The sequence below is a fragment of the Hemicordylus capensis genome, chromosome 3 (genome assembly GCF_027244095.1).
Source record: "Hemicordylus capensis ecotype Gifberg chromosome 3, rHemCap1.1.pri, whole genome shotgun sequence".
Lineage (NCBI taxonomy): Eukaryota > Metazoa > Chordata > Lepidosauria > Squamata > Cordylidae > Hemicordylus > Hemicordylus capensis.
Genome location: NC_069659.1, coordinates 305422610 through 305445535, shown reverse-complemented (window position 1 = coordinate 305445535; position 22926 = coordinate 305422610). Strand labels below are relative to the sequence as shown.

Genomic DNA, 22926 nt, shown 5'->3' with positions numbered 1-22926 from the left:
TGAATACAGGAAAGAGACACACTGTTTGGTAGTCTCAGGGGCTGAAATAAACAGCATCTTGCTCTGAGGCAGAATACTGATTACACCTTTCTGTGGTGATAGATAAAAGAATACATCTTTGTCCTGTTCAACTTTGCTGGGTATGCTTATTGGCACAATAAGGTGAAGAGGTTGATAAATCTGTGTGGGGTGGAATGAAATGTGCACATTAGAGCTTATCTCATGGAGTCCCAAAGAACCTTGGGAGTGCCTTGGAATGTTTTAACAAGCCCTTTTCCTGAGCCCTGAGCCAGCCATTAACACTTCTGTTAGAGAGGGAGATGAGCCTGTTGCCTATTATCTTATTCCTTCCTGCGAAGATGATAAGTGCGAACTGATCTGATGTGCCAACATAGGAGAGCATTTGGCTAGTTCTTTAGAAGAATAGTGCTTAATTATGTCTACTCTAGCTTCCTTTTCATTGCATTGCAATTAAGGAGGCGAGCAGAAGGATAGTACTCCAGCAGTTTGTGAGTTAAACTTGACCTAGAGACACCTTTCCCAAGCTACGTGCCAGCTGACATACCCCATGAGTTAGCTCATGCAATCCAAATGGTAAGCCCATGATCCTGAGTTCTGAAAGGCAAAAATGGAAGCTACAGGACTCAAGCTTCAAAACAGGTACAGAGGTGCTCCTGGGAGCCCCCAAATAGACTCTCAGTAACACAGATGAGTGCTATACGCAGGGCAGCCACTGCACAGTATGTGGGGTGGGGCACCACTGCTACCCACCACATCCAGGTGCCGGCGGGGGTGTGTGTGTCTCATACCTGATGTATTAGGTATGCCATGTCAAAAGAAAAGCACATTATTAGGTCCTTAGAAGATTCTTTTTGGCTGTCTTTCAGTTTTCATTTTAGCTTTCCTAAGAACATGGATGCAACTGATTAGACTCTGGCTCCTCCTGTTTGAAAATCTTGTAATGGGGCTAAGACTGGGAGAAAACTATTCCATTATTACTCTCAAAGATTTGTAAGTCTGGCAAAACTCTGCTTTTCATTCCTCTTGTAGATAAGGTACTGCAAAACAATCTCCAATGATACACTAAATTGCTTGTTACTAGCATTTGCATGGAAATATGGCCACAGTCCATCAGTTTAAGCTAATGTGGAAGTGTGAGCACTGAAAAGCAGCTTTAGGAGGCTGCATTTTTGCATGGAGATGCTGCTGCTTAACCCTGACCTCACCCACCACTTCCACTCCAAGTCACCCACTCAAACTGCTTTTTCCTTGGCATAATTCTAGAGGCATGTTTAACTCTTGGAAACATCTATCTGGAATTTAAAGGGAGATGATGCGAAACAACCTAGGGGATAATTTGAATAAGCTAAACTGTGGACAAGAAAGGGATTAAGCACTCTTTGCCTATTAGGTTTCAGCCCCTGAATCTGCTTTTCTACAAACAAATGCTCCTGGGGCACACTTACATATATTTGTTTGGAATATGTAGTTTGGATGGCACTCTTTCCATCCTGTCCTCTCCCTGCTCCTGTGAGAATTACACTTATATGCACAATTGTTTTAATCATCTTATCCTGTATTTAACTTAAATACACCATCTATGGATACACGTCAGGCAGTACAGAAATATTAGATAGATAAAACAAATTTGCACTACCAATTCAATCAAATTGGCTAACCTATGACCATGTCTGCATGCAATGCTTATAAACAATAATTTCATGGCCACTTAAACTGTGCATTAATTTCCTAAGCAACTGTCCATTTATGGAGCCCATGGATAAAATAAATCATGTTGTTTTGTTTAATTTTTACTGAGGAACTGCATCCTAAATTATACTGTGTTAAAAGATCTACCTTTTTGTTTAACAGTTTTACTGTTACACCCATGAACACTGGCATTTACAATTAAAGTTAATTTTGAAAGCTCAATATTTACAGTGGCAGAAAGTTTCCTGCTTGCCTGTCAACTGTCAAACAGCATACAAGCAAGAAAGCATGGACACAACAAGGTGTTATTTCAAGGTGCATATATGAAGGTGTGCATCTTTAAGGTATACCTTCTGTGTGTAAGTGTTCTACCAGTTGCACTGTGAAGAGTTACTATTCATAAGTGTGTGAAGATCCGGGGGAGGGGGTAGATGATACAAAGAAGGCTGAAAGGCAGAAGTACTTCAGATGCTATTTGGCCAATTACTTTCCCCAAGGATTTTTTTTATTATTATTCAGATTAGCAATCTTACTGTTGAATTGGCCAATTTACAGATCCTGCAGGAGACGGAGTATCCAAGCAACACTGTGAAGGTTGCTGGGACTGAGCAGAACGAAATTACTCTGTTTAGTTTGAAAGATTAAGCCCCCAGAGAGATTCTTAAATTTTAATTTCCATAAAATCGTGGAAGAATAAAGAATGCAAGTGATTAATTAAGCAACTCTCCCCCCACCTTTGGGGTGGGGATAACACTGTCACTTGGAGACATGGCCAGGACCAATTCATTGTGATGTGCCCAGACCAGTCCGGAGGCCATTCTACAGGCCTCTGGACCGGTCCAGACATGGGTGGTTCAGGTTTGGGTGGATTGGGGAGGGGGGTTCCTTTAAGGGAGGGGGAGGCTTTGCTTACCCTTCCCACTGCTTTCCTAACTCCAGCTCACGTATTTTCGCTAGTAATGGGGCAGCAGGATACCTCCCTGCCGCCCCTTCCCCCGCTTGGCTGCAAAAGGCTTTAAGAAGCCTTTTGCGCGCGCGCACATTTCCTTCAGTAATCAGGGGGTGGCAGGATACCTCCCTGCCGCCTCTTCCCCCACTTGGCTGCAAAAGGCTTTAAAGCCCCCCACGCCAGTGCCGGACCGCAGCTCCGCAGCTCCGTGCACACCCCTACCAATTCAATGTTTTCACACATTATATGTATGAAGTTACAGATATTACAAATAATGAATTTCATCATCCTGACAATTTTTGTCATGCTGGGAGATATCTCCCAGCATGACAAAAATTGTCAGGATGATGAAATTCATTATTTGTAATATCTGTAACTTCATGCTTTATATGAGTGGAGACACGTTGTTACCAGCTGAGCAATTCATTTATGTTTGCTTTCTTCATTTTAAAGTATTTCCAACATATTGCACACTGCCAGAAATAAAAACCTTCATCAGAATCATGAAGGCAGTAAAACCTTCACCAGAATCTTCTACCAAACTGCAGCCAATAGGTTTGTTTGGGACTAAATTGCTAGGAGGCAGGGGCATAGCTAGGGAAGAGGGGGTCCGTGTTCATCCCTCTCTCAGGCGGCCCTCCAGAGTGAGGGAGATAATGAAGAAAACAGGGAGGGATGTAGCTGGAGGGCCCTCTGGAGCTGGGGGCCCGTGTTCTTTGAACCCTTTCGTTCAATTATAGCTACACCCCTGCTAGGAGGATAACCCTTCTTCAATTTTTTGGAAGCATTATTACCTGGCTCTTATATTTCTTTGTGCATGGAAGAATACTGACGTCCAAACAAAACCATACATATGCCTTCCATAATTTCCCCAAACCAGCAGACACCGAGGCTATGCACACGAGCAGCCCAACCCAGGCTATGGCCGCCCAGCCTGAATTGGGCTGCTCGTGTGGAGTGACAGGATTGCTTCCAATCCCAGCACTTCCATCTCTGCTGGCCTGTGTTATGTCCATGCACTGCAGACCAGTCTCAAAAGCTTAAGCTCCCCCCCAGATCCTTTGGGAACCTATCTGTGACACAGAGCCTCACGTAAATCACTGACAGAAGTGTCCCACAATTAACTATTCACGTATTTCGTGTGCATCTCTTCCTGTCTAGAGTCACTTTTCTTCTCCCCATCTGAGAGAGCATGTGCTCAACCACTGAGCTACAACCATTGTGGGGGGACTCCAGATAGGGCTTGAAAAGATCCCTCTCCGAGACCCAGGATTGCCGCTGCCAGTCAGCATAAACAGTACTAAGCTAGATGGACCAATGGTCTGGTATAACACAGCTTAATATATTCATGTGAATCACAAGGTATCTTTACAGTTTAAGCCTGCCTTGTGCTCTGGGTCCATAACATTAGCAGTACTTCCCCACCCAGCTTCTACAAAATAAGCTTCTTTCTGCTATCTACCTGAGAATGCTCATTACTTTTTTGTTTAACAGACGTTACCGTTAAGCTTGTCAAGTCATGTAAAAACTAGAATTTGTTATACCTTAAAGACACAGGGAGATATACAGAAATGCACATGCAATACACGTTATGTCTGTTTCTTTGGTAGCACCTCTAATCAGCAGATTTCCCATTTTATACTCCCCTCAATACAGTTTGGGAAGTTGTCATGAGAGTTGTTTTTTTTTACTCATTGCTGGGGCGGACACACAGACAGATAATTTCAACCAAAGATCTTTCACCTGCTTGTTTTGTTTGCAAAAGGGAGGGGGGTGAAAACAAACTTATGTTTTAAAATTACTACTCTATCTGTATCGTATGTCAGCACCAAATCATGTTATTTATCATTATTTTTATCCATGTATAGTTTTTGTATTTGTTTATTGTACATTTTAATATCAGATTGTTTTTATATTTTTAGCTAAATACTTTTAATTCATTTTTATTATGTGTTTTAACTTTTGTAAACCGCCTTGTGATTGTTTTTAATGAAAGGAAGTATATAAATCTAACAATAAATTAAAAAAATTTTTTTAGATATTTTTAAAAGATCTCTTTAAAAGATCACAAAATGTTCATACTTTTATACACTTACCTGCCTTCTTTCTGAACTAAAAAGGCCCAAATGCAGCAGTCTTTTCTCATAGGGGAGTCACTCTAGCCCCCTTGACCTCAAGGGCAGGTTCACATGCATGGAATAAAAACTATTTTGCTTATATTTAACAAAATGTCATCACTTCCCAGGCTTAACAAACAAAATTACAATAAAATTGCGTAGCCATAGAGAACCACTAGGTGACAGGACTTGCCTCTTTTAAACTGAAGATATAAAGGCTTTTTTGCCACTCAACAATATCTCTTATTAAACTGGATTGTGGCATTCTGGACATATTTTAATCAAGCACTACATCCATTACATTCAAAATTTATACAAAGCCAAAGTATTATGTACTTGAATTCTAAGAAAAATAAACACTGACACAGAAAGTTAATTATGCTGCTGAACAATTACAAAAACATGTTTTCCCTATGGAAATCTACCTTGATTTCTGAAATGAAAATGTTAATTGAAATCTGACTGGAGAAATCTCCAGGGATTTAGTCTATTCCTTATATTCATTCCACACTATTTATATGCCACAATTCTTAATTCACAAAGCCCAAGAAGGACCCCCTAAGCTATCCTGTATACCCATTAGAAGTCCATAGGGCTGCAGCATAATCTGCGTAATTAATGAACTCCATCTGTGGAATACTAAATGAATCAAAGAATGGGGATGAATACAAATGTGATACTTATCACAAAGCAAAGTCCAAACAGCTTAATCAAATACAAATTTCAGTGAGAAAATAAACTGAAATTGCTGCCAATATATGTTTTTAAAAGGCATAGTATTTTTTTAAAAAAATTCTTGTTGCAAACAAATGCACTTCCATAAAACTCACTGTGCTGTCATTACTGATCTACTTTGCTGCACTGCAATATCCACTAAGAAAAGCTCCTCAAATAGAATTATTTAGGGACATATCTTGTTCCTTTGCCTGAACAGCTGCTTCTCCTTCCCTCCCTCTCCCATGATTCCACATATGCAGCTTTGCCTCCCTCTGTTCAGTATTAAAGCAGAACATTTAGGGTAGACAAAAGAAGATGCCACACACAGGGCTTGTGCTTGCCTTTTTAAAAAGCAATTTATATTAATATATTAAGAAACCACCTTGGGATTGTTTTCAATGAAAGGTGATATATAAATTTAACAACAACAAATATATAAAGGGTTTTTATCCCTTTGCCATTCACTGCAATTTCTTCTTGAAATTTAGGTTTTAAATTGCATGTGAGAATGTGGATGAACTATCTGCCACAAAGTTATAAAGAGGGAAATGTGCATGTGTGTGTGTGTATGTGCATGCCCGTATGCACACATACAACTGCTTTTATTCACACACTATCTCCATACATCTCCCTCTTCCTGTAACATATCCCATTTTCTCCCTCTTTTAGTCTCATACCTTTGTCCATAAAGAAAAGCTGCAGTAGAGCTTTTAACTATTAAATGCAAATGATTTTTATGCCTGTGTGTATATTCATATTGATCTCTTCATAATAGCAGGAAGAGTAGTCTGCAATTTTCAGATTCCAGTTTTTACATCCAGAAAGGGTTATCCTTACGCCCACCATATGCAAGTGGCCTTTTGAAGAGCTCTGAGTCACAGAAAATTACACCAATGCTTCAAAGCTTGCATTTGTTTGCCCAAGATTTCTAGGCCACACTGTTTTTTTGACCTATGAAAACTTCTACATTCCTTTTGATTCTGCATGGGCAAGAGGTGTCATGTCCTGTTCCAGAAGCAATATAAAACAACTTGAACAGATTCATAGTTGCTTGGATCTACTACATATTGAGTTATTGGATGAGAGCAAATTCAGAAAGGAGGAGATGCTGTTGGTAGGTGATTAATCGACACCAGGATACGTTGACTGACCTCTTCTGGATCAGTTGCAGTTCCTTTAAAAAAGCATGTACATAGCTTGAGTACAGGAGCAGAGCAAGGCTGGTGGCAGCCCATGTGCGGCCGCCACCATGGCCCCCCAGCCTTCCCCCCCGTGTCTGACGTCAGGCGCAGGGGCATGGTTTCCCTCGCGCGGCCCCGTTTGGAAAGGAGATCGGCCTGCGCTGCACTGGGCAGCGTGGGCTGGAGTGACTCTCCCGGCCTTAAAGGCAGGGAGAGCCGTTCCGGCCATGTTGCCAATGCAACGTGGGCCGATCTCTCTCCTAAACGAGGCCATGCAGCCCCGTTTGGGAGGGCGATCGATAGGCACCACTGCATTGGCAGTGAGACCAGGAGCGGCTCTCCCTGCCTTTAAGGCAGGGAGAGTCACTCCGGCCACGCTGCCAATGAAGTATGGGCTGATTTTGGTTCCAAACAGGGCCACACGGCCACGTTTCGGACCAAAATAATGCCCTTGTGTCTGATGTCAGATGTGGGAGCATGTCTGGGGCTGCGCCCATGGCCCCAATTGGTGGCGGCCCAAGTTCTTTGAACCTGTTTGCCCAGTGGTGGCTCCGCCCCTGCCTGAGTGATATTCGATCTTTCCATATATCTGGAATCCAGGTAGTCACAGTGGCATGAAGGGACTTTCACTAGCTAAAGCTAGTGCACCAGTTGTGGCCTCTTGAACCAAGATAGCCTGGCCACAGTTCTACATGCTCTGGGAACATCCTGGTTGGACTGCTGTAATATGTGAAGTGCTGAATGTGGGGCTGCTCTTAAAAATGGTTTGGAAACTACAGTTATCACAAAACACTGCAACTACACTACTAACTGGGTCACAGCACTAGACAACTAACTGGCACCAGGTATATGGAACACAGAGCCCCTGGTGGCACAGTGGTAAAACTGCTGCCCTGTAACCAGAAGGTTGCAAGTTCGATCCTGACCAGGGGCTCAAGGTTGACTCAGCCTTCCATCCTTCCGAGGTCGGTAAAATGAGTACCCAGAATGTTGGGGGCAATATGCTAAAATCATTGTAAACCGCTTAGAGAGCTCCAGCTATAGAGCGGTATATAAATGTAAGTGCTATTGCTATTGCTATTGCTATCTCACCAAGCCTAAAAAAACGATGACAACATTCAGTCCATTTTTAGACCCAATTTAAGGTGTTCGTTTTAACCTTTAAATCCCTTAAATGGTCTGGAATCAGATCGTCATCAGTAATTTACCATGTCCTCTCTTAAACTGGAGGAACCCACAAAAGGTTCTCTGAGGCATAGCTTAGTAAAACTATTACATCAGTGTGAGCGCTGACTGTCCTTAAAGTACACTGCCCGACATCCAGAATATGCTACTTATGAGTAGTCCAACTGAAATGAATGGGCATTAGCAATGATTAACTTGTACCATTAATTTTAATGGGATGATTCATGAGTAATTAGTCTGGCTGCCAATGTTCCTTAAAGACTGTCTGCTTCTACACTAATGTGCCCTGTTGCCAAACTATGCCTCAGAGGCTCTGGAGGACACGGCAGGATAAATGATGATGGAGCTTTTTTCAGTGATGGCTGCCTTCTACCAAGAAGCAGCTCCCACCATGCTTCTCTATTTACAACAATACTGGGGTAAGTTGGCAAGACTGAAGTAAATGGAGAGGTCTTTGTATTCATCGGAGCTTCATGGGAAGAGTGAAGTTTGCTCATATAGAAGAATCCCTGGGTTAGGTAAAAATGTATAATCAGAAGTTACATTTCTAGCACTATTCTGGTCTCAGGAAATTCTCAATTGCTTGGGACACTGGCTGAGTTAGGAGATCTGAACTAATTTTCGCTGGGAGTTGACTTGGGCATATCCAGAAGCTAACATCCTTCCAAGTGCAATCCATGGTGTGGCTCTCTACACTGTGATTTGCTGATTTTTTCTTGCAGAGTTTATAAGAGTTGAGAAATAGCCATTTAATTACCCACCATCACTGCATGCACTTGCCAACTCTGCAAAATGTTTTCTTTAATACTATACCAGCAGACATTTTTAGAGCTTAGATTGTCAAGCCCTGTAGGATTTCCAAAATGGCTTTGAATTATCTCTCTTCAATTAATGCTTCATTCCCTGGAGTAAGTTCATTAAAAATCCTATCATCTCAATTAGCAAATTATTCATTGCTTATTTTATTATAGAACTTAATTGCTTACTGCGGCCAATGCAATTTAGTAGGTTTGAGTAAGTTCAATCTAGAAGCAAGATTTAATATACTTGGCCTACTTTAGCATCCTAAAGTGTTACTTGTGTTTACTGTGACACACTGTGGGTTGTTCAGTTTTTTACATTCTCCACCAAATGGTGACTTGATTACATAAATTAATCTGCTAAAATATTATAGATAATGTGATTCAATCATGTAAACCTCTGTTTGAAATCCTAGCCTTTACAGAATTGGATGCATTCACCACATTAAGTTAAACTAGGTTTATCACCATCACAATCTGTGATATTATTTATTATTATTATTTTCTTGTTTACACAGTCAGACAGGTGCTATTGACTGGTTTGTTTTATCCAGACATTGAGTCCTTCCCAAGGACCTAGGATGGCTGAATTTTACTGTCAATGTTGTTGTTGTTATAGATATCGTCGCAGTATATAGGCTGTTCCCAGTAAAGCTGCTTTTTGTAATTGGCTGATAGTGATTTCTGTTTCCCCTATGGTGTTGAGGTGCTCTTCAAGGTCTTTTGGAACTGCACTCAGGGCGCCAATTACCACTGGGATTATTTTGGTCTTTTTCTGCCACAGCCTTTCAATTTCAATTTGTAGATATTTGGATTTGGTGATTTTTTCTATTTCTTTTTCTTCTATTCTGCTATCCCCTGGTATTGCTATGTCGATTATTTTGACTTGTTTTTCTTTCTTCTCAACTACAGTTATATCTGGTGTATTGTGTGGCAGATGTTTGTCTGTTTGTAGTCGGAAGTACCATAATATTTTTACATCTTCATTTTCTTCAACTTTTTCAATTGTATGGTCCCACCAATCTTTGGCTACAGGTAGCTTGTATTTTTTGCAGATGTTCCAGTGTATCATCCCTGCTACCTTGTCATGCCTTTGTTTGTAGTCAGTCTGTGCGATCTTTTTACAACAGCTGATTAGGTGGTCCACTGTTTCATCTGCTTCTTTACAAAGGCGGCACTTGCTGTTTGTTGTGGATTTTTCGACTTTTGCTCTTATTGCATTTGTTCTTAGTGCCTGTTCTTGTGCAGCCAGTATTAAACCCTCTGTTTCTTTCTTCAAGTTGCCATTCTTAAGCCATTGCCAGGTCTTGGTGATGTCTGATTTTCCACTTATATTGTGCAAATACTGACCATGCAGGGGTTTATTTCTCCATTTTTCTGCTCGGTTCTTGACTTGTTCTTTCTTTTAGGCTTGCTTTGTTTCATTGGTGTTGAATAGTTTCTCGTTCTTGACCATTTGAAGTGCATCTTCTTCACTGTCCTTGATATATTCTTCAAGGCCTCTTTTCTCCTCCTCTACTGTTTGATGGATTTGCAGCATTCCTCTTCCACCTGAGCTGCGAGGGAGGTATAGCCTATCTACATCACTGCGGGGGTGCAGAGCATGATGGATGGTCATGATTTTCCTGGTCTTACGATCCAGCGTCTCTAGCTCTGCCTGGGTCCAGTCTATTATTCCTGCAGTGTATCTGATAACAGGTATAGCCCAGGTGTTTATGGCTTGTATGGTGTTCCCGTCATTGAGTTTGGACATGAGGATTTTTCTAACTCTCCTGATGTATTCACTTCCCATTTTTCGTTTAACTTCAGTGTGTGCAATGTTATCAGCCTGGAGAATGCCCAAGTATTTGTAATGTTCTTTCTCTTCCAGGTTCTTGATCTTGCTTCCATTGGGTAGTTCTATTCCTTCTCTTTTTGTTATTTTTCCTCTTTTCATTATTAATGTAGCACACTTGTCTAGTCCAAACTCCATTGCTATACACTACTGAATATACGGACAGTGTCTAGCAGTGATTCAATTTCTGACTGGGACTTTCCATACAACTTCAGATCGTCCATGTACAGCAGATGGTTGATTTGACTTGATGTTTTAGATGTTTGCTATCTGAGGCCTGTTTTGTTTAGTATTTGTGAAAGTGGGGTCATGGCAATTACAAACAACGGAGGGGATAGTGAGTCCCCTTGGAAAATGCCTCTTCTAATGCTAACCTGTCCAAGTGTCTCGCCATTGATTGTTAACTGTGTACTCCACATGCTCATTGCTTTATTATTATTATTTCTTGTTTACACAGTCAGACAGGTGTTATTGACTGGTTTGTTGTTGTTGTTGTTGTTGTTGTTGTTGTTGTTGTTATTATTATTATTATTATTATTATTATTATTATTATTTCGATCTCTATACCGCCCTTCCAAAAATGGCTCAGGGCGGTTTACACAGAGAAATAACAAATAAATAAGATGGATATAACATAATTCAGTATTTAACTTGCCCTCTCTTAGTAATTCTAATTAATGCTTAAAGCAATCTTTTTGATCTATGTAATTCTGCCCCTTGTTTTTATGGAGCTCCAAAAAAATCAGAAAAAACAAAACAAGGGGGTGGGTGGGAGAACAAGAAGTTGTTTTCCACTGACAATTACAAAGCATTGACAATTACAAGTGAACTGTATCAGTTCAGAAATCTGGACTCCCAACTGTGAAACACAATGCTGAATACTTTTTTCTACTGTGTGTGAACATGTCCCTCCCCGAGGCCTCATGCAGAGGGGAGGGGGTTTGTCTTGGCCCTGCTCTGCCCTGGATCCAAAAGTGGAGCCTTCTGATTGGCCCGAAGTAGTTTGGGGGCGGGGCCTGGGACCGTTGGTCTTTGGTTCCCGCCCCCGGTTTCTCACATTAATTTAACAAATTATACAGAGCCATTAAACAATACTAATAGCTACCATCTATTCCAAAAAGGAGAATCTAGTCAAGATTTACATCCCAAACAAACCTTTCTCGTTATGAAAGCTGCACACCAAGTTAAGAAAGCATATCCTCCAGTAAAGACAGCCCTTGCATCTAACATTAAAGTAAATTAATTTTGCAAAAAACAGTTTTTCTTGATAAGAACATCATCATCTCAAATATTTCTGAATTACATCCGTGTGAGAGAAGTTGATGTTCTGTCTGTCTCAAACTACCTTGGTGCATTTGTTATCTCCAGCTCTGCCTCTAGAGAAGCACAACACATCTCTTACACACACACACACACACACACACACACACACACACACACACACACCCCTATTCATGATCCTACCCACTAGGATAGCAAAAGAGAGATTCAAGCAACATTGAGGGAGAGTGGGCAGGGGGATCGATTCTTCGGGGTATCCTGGGTAGGTGTGTGCACCGACTGTTTCGTGGAGTTTGGTCTGAATTCAAACTGAACTGTGGGTACGTGAACTGGTTCAGGCCAGTTGGTTTGACGAACCAGCTCAAACCAGCCCAGTTTGCAGCGGTCTAGTTTGTGATACAACCGGTTCTGCACATTCCTAATCTTGAGGTTTCCAGAGCTTTAATGGAGAAAGAATAAGGCTACCTTGAGTGTCTGTACCCTTGCTGCAAATTCTAGCAAACATATCTCTACCGCTTGTAAACAAGAGAAGGTCCCTGTTGTTTCTAGTGAGTCAGAAGCTGAATATACTTGGTGCTCTGTGTGAATGAATAAGATGTTCTGGGGATCAAACACATTATTGTGCACAAATTGCAAATTACGATTCATTTCATGGTTGAATCAAAACCAGCTGTCAAAATCTGGCCATCTCGAAACCAGGCTGATTTGATTTAGACTTGATTTTTTGAATCAAATCTGAATAGAGTCGACCTGTGCTGTTGGGGATGGGGAGGAGAGCCACTGATATACTGGGGGTGGGGGAGGACGGTGCCAGGGTGTCTCAAAATTAATTACCTTCACTGCAGAGCCTGCAGCAGTGACCTGACCTGCCAGTGCCACCTTCTCCCTGTGCCCACCAGTCGCTCCTGTGATGAAGAGATGCCTGTCCACATATACTTAAAGTTTTAAGGCTCAGCTTTTCTGGCAGGAGCAGAGACACCAGAGTAGGGCTGGAAGTGGCAGGGAGGCAGCGATTGGAACCGCCATCCCTCTCCCTGCCACCGACATCACCTGGCCCACTCACTTGCAGAGTTGGCAGTAGCTGTAACCTATACCTGATATGTTTTACATGTCAGGCCATTACTGAGGAGGCTCTCCACCTATATTTAAAGTTTTAAGGCTCTGCTCCTCTGGTGGGAGCGGAGACACCATAGTAGAGCTGGCAGCAGCTAGGGATGAGGTGAATGGCCTGCCATCCCTCCCTGCAGCTGGCCTGGCCAGCTGCTAGCACTCAATAAATGAGTACTATGCCAGGCTCCTTTAAATGGCCTCTGCGTAGGCATGGGGAGGCCATTTAATGGAGTACCCCGGTGTTCTTTTTTGCTAGAACGCCGGTGCTTTTGCATGAAAGCACTGGTGTTCTAGCAAAAAAGAACACCGGACTACTCTATTTAAAGGAGACAGAGGCCATTTAAAGGAGCCCGGCACAGTATTCATTCATTGACTGTTAGCGTGTGACCAGGTCGGCCGCAGAAAGAAATGGCAGGCTGATCACCTCCTCCCCAGCCACTGCCAGCTCTGCAAGTGAGTGCCATGGTGATCCAGGTGAGGCTGGCAGCGAGGAGGGGGATGGCATGTCCAATCGCCACTTCTCTGCCGCTGCCAGCCCTACTACATTGTCTCCGCTCCCGCCACAGGAGCAGAGCCTTAAAACTCGGTGGCCACGTGCTTCTTCACAGGAGTGGCCAGCAGCCACAAAGGAATGGTGGCACTTGCAGGTCACCAAAGCAGGCTCTGCAATGAAGGTAATTAATTTTGGGGCACCCTGGCGCAGTTTTCTTTCTCAAGTATATTAGACAGAGGCTCTCCTCACCGCTTACCCCCCTTTTCATTGAAGGCCAAATCAATTTGGCTAGATTCTACTCTCTGATTTCAATCCAACCTCAAAAATAATCACCCTTTTGGGGTGATTCGTTTTGAGGTAGAAACACTCAAATCAGCCAGATTAGAGTAGAATCAATTCACTGCCAGATCGATTCGTACATCTCTAATTATTTTGTAGGCATTCACGGGGTTCTACTGGGCTATAGGGAAACAGAGCATTGCTGAGTTTTTGGGTGTATGCATGTTTCAAGGTCTATTGAACTTTCTGTTGGTAGTGCGCAAATACAGTCTATAGAAAAATGGTAAATTCCAGAAATGTTACCTGTTCGGCACTAGCGTACAGTCAATGTCTGGCCTTTTCGTTTTGGGAATGGAATAAAGAGGGTATCGATCCCCATGGCGAATCAGCACATGAACAGACACAAGTTTAAAATAATGAGGTGCATGACCTATAAGAGACAAATAAAAATTGATTCATAATAGCAATAAATCAGTTTCAAAACTCTAATGCACAATCTAAGTGCAATCTATTTGGCTACATACAAAATGTAGACAATAAAGAATCATGGATGTTTTCTTCATTGATGCCGGATTGCACCTGGATCTCATACTTATGCCATGATTATAGTCTATATGGATTGATAGATGTCTTTGCCACAAATATATATTGATGCATGTCTAAAAAACAAAACAAAAATCCTTTCACTTCTCTGTCCTGCTTTCCAATAGCCTTCACAATGACATAATCATGCATCTAAAAATGATAAATATTTATAAAGCATATCTGTAAGAGAACCACAAATGCAGTACACAAGGTCACCCATATGTAACATTTCTGCCTCCAAACCATGACAACTTGGCCCACATGCACAGTTTGCATTTTTGGTTTCGACTTAAAGATCAAATGCAAACTAAAGGCTTGATTCAAGTGCTCTAACATAGTTCACTGGATTGTGAATTGGCAAGAAAGAGTTACAAGCTTGCACCTTCCTTCCTGCCCCAATTCACTCTGCTTTCCTAATCTTTTAATGCACCTGGCATTCCTCAGCACATGCAGGGCATTCCAGGGCACACGTAGAGCCACAGAGCATGGTACAGTGAAAAAAAAAACCTGTGTTTTATTGCTGGGGTCTTTTGCTCTTTTTAATTATTTTTCTTCCATTCTGGAAGAAAATGAGGCGCCCCTAGTGGGTGCGGCTCAGGATTTCATGGCCTCCATGGCAACCATGGGCCTCTCTCAATTGGTATTGGGCCCTACCCACATGGCGGGACACACTCTGGATCTGGTTTTTGCAGACCGGGAAATAAATGATCTGGAGGTGGGGGAATTTGAGACCACTCCCTTGACATGGACAGATCATCATCTGGTGGGGTTTAGTTTGACTGCTCCGTCTGCCCTCTGCAGGGGTGGTGGGCCGATTAAGATGGTCCGCCCCCGGAGGCTTATGGATCTGCTTGGATTCCAGATGGCCCTCGGGGAGTTCCAGTATCCAGAGCTGGTGACCCTGTCGAGGCCCTGGTTGATCTCTGGAATGGAGAGATGGCCCGGGCTGTTGACACGGTTGCTCCTAAACGCCCTCTCCAGCTTGGTGGAGCCCGATCTGCTCCTTGGTTTTCCTCGGAGCTTAGGGCGATGAAACAACTTGGGCGACGGCTGGAACGACGCTGGAGGAAGAGTCGTCATGAATCTGACTGAACACGGGCTAGAGCCCATTTTAGGGACTACTCCGTGGTGGTGGGGGCAGCGAAGAAATGCTTTTTCTCTGCCTCCATTGCGTCTGCTCAGTGCAGACAAACAGAGCTGTTTCGTGTGGTAAAAACCTTGCTCCACACATCCCCCCAGACAACGGGGGAGGAGTCATCTACAGCTCTTTGTGATCAGTTTGCCTGTCACTTTGCAGATAAAGTCGCTCGCATCCGTGCTGACTTGGACTCCAGTGTTTTGGCAGTTTCGGCAGACGTGCCTTTGGTACCATCTGGTCCTGTTGTGTTGGATTCTTTTCAGTTGGTGAGGCCTGAGGATGTGGACATGATCCTGGGCAGTGTGCGGGCGACTTCGTGCGCTCTTGACCCTTGCCCTTCATGGCTAATAAAAGCTGCCAGGGAGGGGACAGGCAGATGGCTGGAGGTGATCGCTAATGCTTCATTAAGGGAGGGCAGGATGCCATCGTGCCTCAAGGAGGCGGTGGTAAGACCACTATTAAAAAAGCCCTCCCTTGATCCCTCCAACCTGGATAACTATAGACCTGTGTCTAACCTTCCCTTTTGGGGCAAGGTGATGGAGCGTGTGGTGGCGTCCCAGCTGCAGAGGGTCTTGGATGATACGGATTATCTGAACCCTTTTCAATCTGGCTTCCGCCCCGGGTATGGGACTGAGACTGCCTTGGTCGCTCTAGTGGATGACCTACGCCAGGAACTAGACAGGGGCTCTTGGCGGCGTTAGATACCATCGACCATGGTATCCTTCTGGGCCGCCTCTCGAGTATGGGAATCGGAGGCACTGTGTTGCAGTGGTTCCGGTCCTTTCTTGGGGAGAGGGTCCAGAAGGTGGTGCTGGGGGACTACTGCCCGGCCCCGTGGTCATTGGCCTGTGGGGTCCCGCAGGGATCGGTCTTGTCCCCCATGCTGTTTAACATCTACATGAAGCCACTGGGAGAGGTCATCCGGGGATTTGGACTGAGTTGTCAGCAATATGCGGATGACACTCAGCTCTATCTCTCCTTGTCATCTGATCCTAGGGAGGCGGTGGATGTCCTGAATCGGGGGCTGGAGTCCGTGATGGGTTGGATGTGGGCTAACAAACTGAAATTGAATCCGGATAAGACGGAGGTACTGTTGGTCAGTAGGAGAGCCAATCGGGATGAGGAGATTTTACCGGTTATGGATGGGGTTGCACTCCCCTTGAAGGAGCAAGTACACAGCTTGGGGGTACTACTGGACCCGGCTCTGCTTTTGGAAGCTCAGGTGGAGGCGGTGGCCAGGGGTGCCTTTGCGCGGCTTCGGCTAGTGCGCCAGCTGTGTCCCTTTCTCAAGAAGGCAGTTCTGGCCACGGTTACCCATGCCTTAGTCACGTCGCGGCTGGATTACTGTAACGCGCTCTATGTGGGGCTGTCCTTGAAGAATATCCAGAAACTGCAGCTAGTGCAAAATGCGGCAGAGAGGGTTTTATCCGGAGCCGCCCATTGGGAACACATCACCCCCATTTTGAAAGAGCTGCACTGGCTGCCAGTTCGTTTCCGGGTCCAATTCAAGGTGCTGGTTTTGATCTTTAAAGCCCTTAACGGTTTGGGCCCGGGGTATTTGAGGGACTGCCTGCTCCCAAGGGTTGCTGACCACTTGACGAGGACATCTGGGGGGGCCCTGCTCCGGGTGCCGACAATGAGAGAGGCCCGGATGTCGTGCACTCGGGACAGGGCCTTCTCTGTTGCTGCTCCTAGACTCTGGAATGCTCTCCCAGTGGCCATTCGTTCCTCGGACTCCATCACGGCTTTTAGAAAGCTTGTAAAGACTTGGCTTTTTACCCAGGCTTTTACATAATCGTTTTTACTGCTGCTTCTGTGTGTTTTTATCTGTTGTATTGTTTTTATGCCTGTTTTTATATGTTTTTATACTTTTTAGCTTGATGTTTTATTTTTTTTTATTGTATGTTTTAACTTTTGGAAACCGCCTTGGGGTTGTCTTTTAACAAAAGGCGGTATATAAATGCAAAAATAAATAAATAAATAAATAAATAAATAAATAGATAAATAAATAAATCCCTTGTTTGCCATAGGAACAATGCCTTGTTACTTGTGGTAGTAGACGAGGAACAGAACCCACATGAGTAACAAGGTTTGCCTATATATATTTTGCTAAAATTATCAAGATAAACCAACACAATTTATTTAAATTCATCAGAAAGAAAAAACCAGTCAGGGATGCACATGAATCATTATATGATAAAATGTGTGAAAGGAGTAGCAAGGTAGGATACAGAGGTTACAATGAAGCTATCTTTGCATCTATCTTCACTGAGGAAGATTTTGTACAAATGCTGGGTTAAAAACATATTTTCTAAATACCAAAAAAGACATGTAAACCATACCAGGTAGAGGTTACAGGACAGCTGAATATTAAAAATCACTACTTACGAAGAGCATACAAGCTAGAGGTATTTAAAAACTCAAATGTGAAACCATTGATCTTCTAAAAAAAAAAAAGCAATACGACTAAAATGAAGCTTGAAACATTAGCCAATGTAATGCTAATTTTGAAGAGATAGAGATTCAAGAAGAGTACAAGATAGGAAAATAGAGGCCCCTTAGGCTAATGTCTGTTCCAAGGAAATGGTGAAACTGGATGGCACATGGAAAAACAAGTCTTATTGTGGAAATGTCTTATCGTTTCAGTAGCAGGAAAACCTGTCTTGCCAATCTTTCAGTTCATTAAGACTGAAGAGCATGTGGAACAATCAAGTGGATATAATATACTAGCCCCTCCAAAGAAGACTGTCAGTCACCAAATGCTCCTAAGAAATTTAGCAATTATGGGATAAGATGATGATATGGGATAAGATAAGATGCTTATGAATTGGCAACTGGTTTAAAAACAGGGTGGACAGTACAAATAAATGGACAGTTTTCACAAGGGAAGCAAGAAAGTGGGGAAGTCATCATGGGGAGAACACAGGTTGCTTGCCTATAACCAATTATCTTAGAGTGGTCCTCGTGCATGCACCTATTAGCAGTTGTGCCAATACAGCTGACCCTACAGGAAACTTAATTAGCTCCTCAAAATGCTTTGTCACTCTCACGTGCCTAGTGTGATTGTTGGGAAATGGCAGTTGAAGCATAAGATATTCAGTTCCTGGAGTGCTATTGGCAAAATGATCATCCAAGAACTAAAGGCCTATGAAGGTAAGTGGGAACAAAAGGCAAATGTCATCTGCTTTGGAGTAGAGGAGAGGGATGTGTCATGTGGATGTGCACATGGACCATTCAAAGACAATTGACTGCAATAAGCAACCTAATTATCTTTGTCATGTTTCTCTGTGCATTCACATTATGGGAGATTAGCTAGCTTACTCACATGGAGGAAGGGCCAGGTGACTAGAGGAATACTTGCTGCTCATCTGAAGGAGACAGCTACTGCCAATCTGACATTAACAGCATAGTGGATAAAAGGTGATGCAGAAGACCATGTACCTGCTTGGCACATGTTCTGCAAGGATTGCACAGTAATCCTCTGTAGAAGATTGCTTTGACAGAATGAGCCTTTACATCTAAAGGGGCTGGCTGATTTGTAACTTGCTAAAGGTAAAGTGTGCTGTCGAGTCAGTGTCGACTCCTGGTGACCACAGAGCCCTGTGGCTGTCTTTGGTAGAATACAGGAGGGGTCTACCTTTGCCATCTTCTGTGCAGTATGAGATGAAGCCTTTCAGTATCTTCCTATATCGCTGCTGCCCAATATAGGTGTTTCCCATAGCCTGGGAAACATACCAGTGAGGATTCGAACCAGAAAAACCAATTTCCATGCTGTGCCATTAGGTGGCTGTGTTTATTGCCTCAACAATCCAGTGTTCTTGAAATTCTGTTGTCCTTTCTGAGGTAGGACATGAGCCACCCTGGTCAGTCCTGAATTCTTGAGTACAAATAAAAAACCAGTGTCCTTCTGATATCCAGATGCTTGCCCAACTCCAAATCCAGATGTGGAAAAAAGGTAGGGAGGACAATGTCTGGGTATATGTTAAAAGAAGACAAAATCTTAGCTCTGAAGGATGTGTCTGGTCTTAAAACCATGGTTCCATGTTCCTAGACCACATGAGAAAAGCCACACTCCAATCTGGATGGGCTCTATCAACCCCAAGGAGGTAGGGCTGATGGACTCTTGTAATGCCATTATCAATCTGGGTACTGTATTACCAAAGTTCAATAATGCTAAGGTGACATACTAAATGAGGTTTATCAAATTTTAAACTTGCATATAAGTTGAATTTCAGGATGCAGCTTGGACTTACAGGCGAAACTCACACCAGACACTTTGCAAGTTTCTTTAGAATTGAGCATCCAATTTGAGGTGTAAAGGAGAAAACAACTTGGTGATGTGCAAGGCATATGCAATGTTGACAGACACAAGGTCATTGCTGAAGTCAGTAAATCTGTTGAGACTAAAGTCAAAAAAATTTTTTTTAACATTCCGCTCTTCTTCTGAGGAGCCCAGCGAGTTTCATGGCTGAACAGGAATGTGAACTTGGGTCTCCCTTATCCTAGTCCAACACTCTAATCACTGCACCACAATGGCCATCCCATGATGCGATTTTTGAAAAACAGTTTCAATTTCTTATTACTTACATGATGGTAATGAAGCCACTTGCTAGGCACTGAGCCTTCTGCTATCTCTCCATTGGAGTTCCTCGCCATTGAGGACTACCACATCTCCTTTCAACATCATAGTAGGAGCTGAAGCCAATCATGGGCTTAGCTACAATATATCCCTCAGTAAAGTCAAACACGGAGGTGAAACTGGCATTAATGGCAAAGGTCTCAATGCACTTGCTGAGATGACAATATCAAGGGCATTACAGTCAATGTTAAGCACAATGTTGAAGTGGGACAGAGTGTTAGAAAATATAAAGCCGCTTGCAACCACAATTCCTTACTTTTACTAGTTTGTTTGGAAAATCCCATACTAATTTTACTGTGTGGCCTTCCCACCCCCAACCCCGGCACAACAACAAAAAGATGTTCTGCAGAAGGAGCTTTTGCCTTACAAGAACAGCATCTCTTGAAGTTCCTTTTTAAGTCCACAAGAGCCAAATAGGAATAAAGCTCTGGGTAAACCTTCACAATAAAGCTGAACTATCACGGTTCTCACTTTTTCCTTTCAAGTCTACTCATGGAGTCATTTGTCTATAAGGAACGGCTGGAAGAGCTACTATCGCAGAGGTCATAAAGCAACCTAGGATCCTATGCCACAACTGCCATTTCCCAATGGCCATGCTAGATACATGAGGGTGATGTCAGAGAATCTCTAGGAGCTAAAGATGTTTCCCAAGGGGTCAGTTGGTTCCTATTAGTGTGAATGCATGGAAGACCATGAAAAAGATCCAGGCTTTTAACGATTAATAAGTGGTATAATTTGAGGGCTGATGAAGCTAAGTTTGCAGAATACACTAAATCATTCAAGATACAGAAAACCCACACTGATCAACAAGACCTCCAAAAGGATCATTCTAAATAGGTTGAATGGACAACGAAAAGCAAATGAGATTCAAGTAATTAAAATGTATTTGCTGAACTGCACAGAGCATCTGTGCGGTAGTTTACTTACTTTGGGGTTTTTTGCTGACCCCGCACAGAGCATCTGTACGGTAGTGATCTGAGCCTGTAGCATCCCCGCTCCCCCCACCACTCTTGCTCGCTTGCTCCCCCCACCACTCTCCCCACAACTCTCTCGCTCTTTCTCTCCTCCCCACCACTCACGCTCGCTCTCTCGCTCGCGGTGTCCCCCACCACTCTCTCACTCTCCCCACCACTCTCTAGCTCGCGCTCTCCCCCACCCTCTCATTCGTTATCTCCTCCCCACCACTCTCGCTCATGCTCCCCCCTTTCTCCCCCCCCCCACACACTCAATTGCTCTCTACCCCAACACCACTCTCTTGCTCGCTCTCACCCCCACCACCACTCGCCCGACTCTGGCTGTAATACTTTCTTCTTCCTTCCCCCCTCCTCTGCCCTTCCTCCTTTCTTCCTTCTTCCTCCCACTCTGCCTTTCCTCATTTCTTCCTTCTTCCTCCCACTCTGCCTTTCCTCCTTTCTTCCTCCTTCCCCCCACTCTCCCTTTCCTCCTTTCTTCCTCCTCCCCCCGCCTGTCCTCCTTTCTTCTTCTTTCCCCCTCTGCCTGTCCTCCTTTCTTCCTCCCCCGCTTCTGGATGTCCTCATTTCTTCCTCCTCTCCCTCCCCTGGCTGTCCTCCTTTCTTCCTCCCCCTCTGCCTGTCCTCCTTTCTTCCTACTTCCCCCCCACTCTGCCTGTCTTCCTTTCTTCCTTCCCCCACTCTGCCTTTCCTCCTTTCTTCCTCCTTCCCCCCACTCTCCCTTTCCTCCTTTCTTCTTCCTCCCCCCGCCTTTCCTCCTTTCTTCTTCTTTCCCCCTCTGCCTGTCTTCCTTTCTTCCTCCCCCCTTCTGGATGTCCTCATTTCTTCCTCCTCTCCCCCCCTCCACTCTGGCTGTCCTCCTTTATTCCTCCTTCCGCCCCCTCTGCCTGGCTTCCTTTCTTCTTACTTCCCCCCACTCTGCCTGTCTTCCTTTCTTCCTCCCCCCACTCTGGCTGTCCTCCTTTCTTCCTCCTTCCGCTCCCTCTGCCTGTCCTCCTTTCTTCCTCCTTCCGCTCCCTCTGCCTGTCCTCCTTTCTTCCTCCCCCCACTCTGCCTTTCTTCCTTCCTCCTTCCCCCACTCTGCCTTTCCTCATTTCTTCCTCCTTCCCCCCACTCCCCCTTTCCTCCTTTCTTCCTCCTTCCCTGCCTGTCCTTTCTTCTTCTTTCCCCCTCTGCCTGTCCTCCTTTCTTCCTCCCCCCCTTCTGGATGTCCTCATTTCTTCCTCCTCTCCCCCCCACTCTACCTGTCCTCCTTTCTTCCTCCTTCCGCCTCCTCTGCCTGTCCTCCTTTCTTCCTACTTCCCCCCACTCTGCCTGTCTTCCTTTCTTCCTCCCCCCACTCTGCCTTTCCTCCTTTCTTCCTCCTTCCCCTTCCACTCTGCCTTTCCTCCTTTCCTCCTCCTTGCTGCGGCTGGGACTGCTGGTGCCTCCGCCACCGCCTCCTAACTGCCCGTCCTGAGTTTCCCCCGGCTGCTTTCCCTCTCTCCTTGGTGCAGAAACAGCCTCTCTCGTCAGGTCCCGCAGGCCTCGACCTCCCGAACAAACTACCCCCTCCCTCTCTCTCCATCATTTCACCGCCCTCTCTGTCCGGTTTCTCCTTTCCAATATGTCTTTCCTTCCCCCCCTCCATCCTCCGCCCCCCGACTCTGTCGATCTCTTCCTTCCTCCCTCGCTGCCACTCCCTCCCCGGGCAATGGTTCCAGACATCTAGGCGCTCCAGATGCATCCGGACGCAGTTCTCTTTCGGGTTGGCTGTAAGAGAATTATATAGATAGATAGATAGTTCCGGTAGCCCTATCTCAAGAAGCATTTCAGGGTTGAAAAAGGTACAAAATGGGCAAGCCTAACAAACCTGGCTTCTGAACTGCTTTACCTAGGATAAAAGGCAAAGAATTTGGTGCTTTTTATTTAGGAAAAAAACTATTTAAGGAGAATAT

At 44.1% G+C, this 22926-nt stretch overlaps 1 protein-coding gene across 6 annotated transcripts in view; it reads right to left on the bottom strand.

Moving 5' to 3' along the window:
* PXYLP1 (2-phosphoxylose phosphatase 1) overlaps window positions 1-22926 on the bottom strand; it is a 151004-nt gene that overhangs the window by 7643 nt on the left and 120435 nt on the right. For all 6 annotated transcript variants that reach the window (XM_053308732.1, XM_053308731.1, XM_053308736.1 and 3 more), the window contains exon 4: window positions 13960-14086. In XM_053308732.1, coding sequence (XP_053164707.1) covers window positions 13960-14086 — 127 coding nt within the window. The remainder of the gene's footprint in view (window positions 1-13959; window positions 14087-22926) is intronic.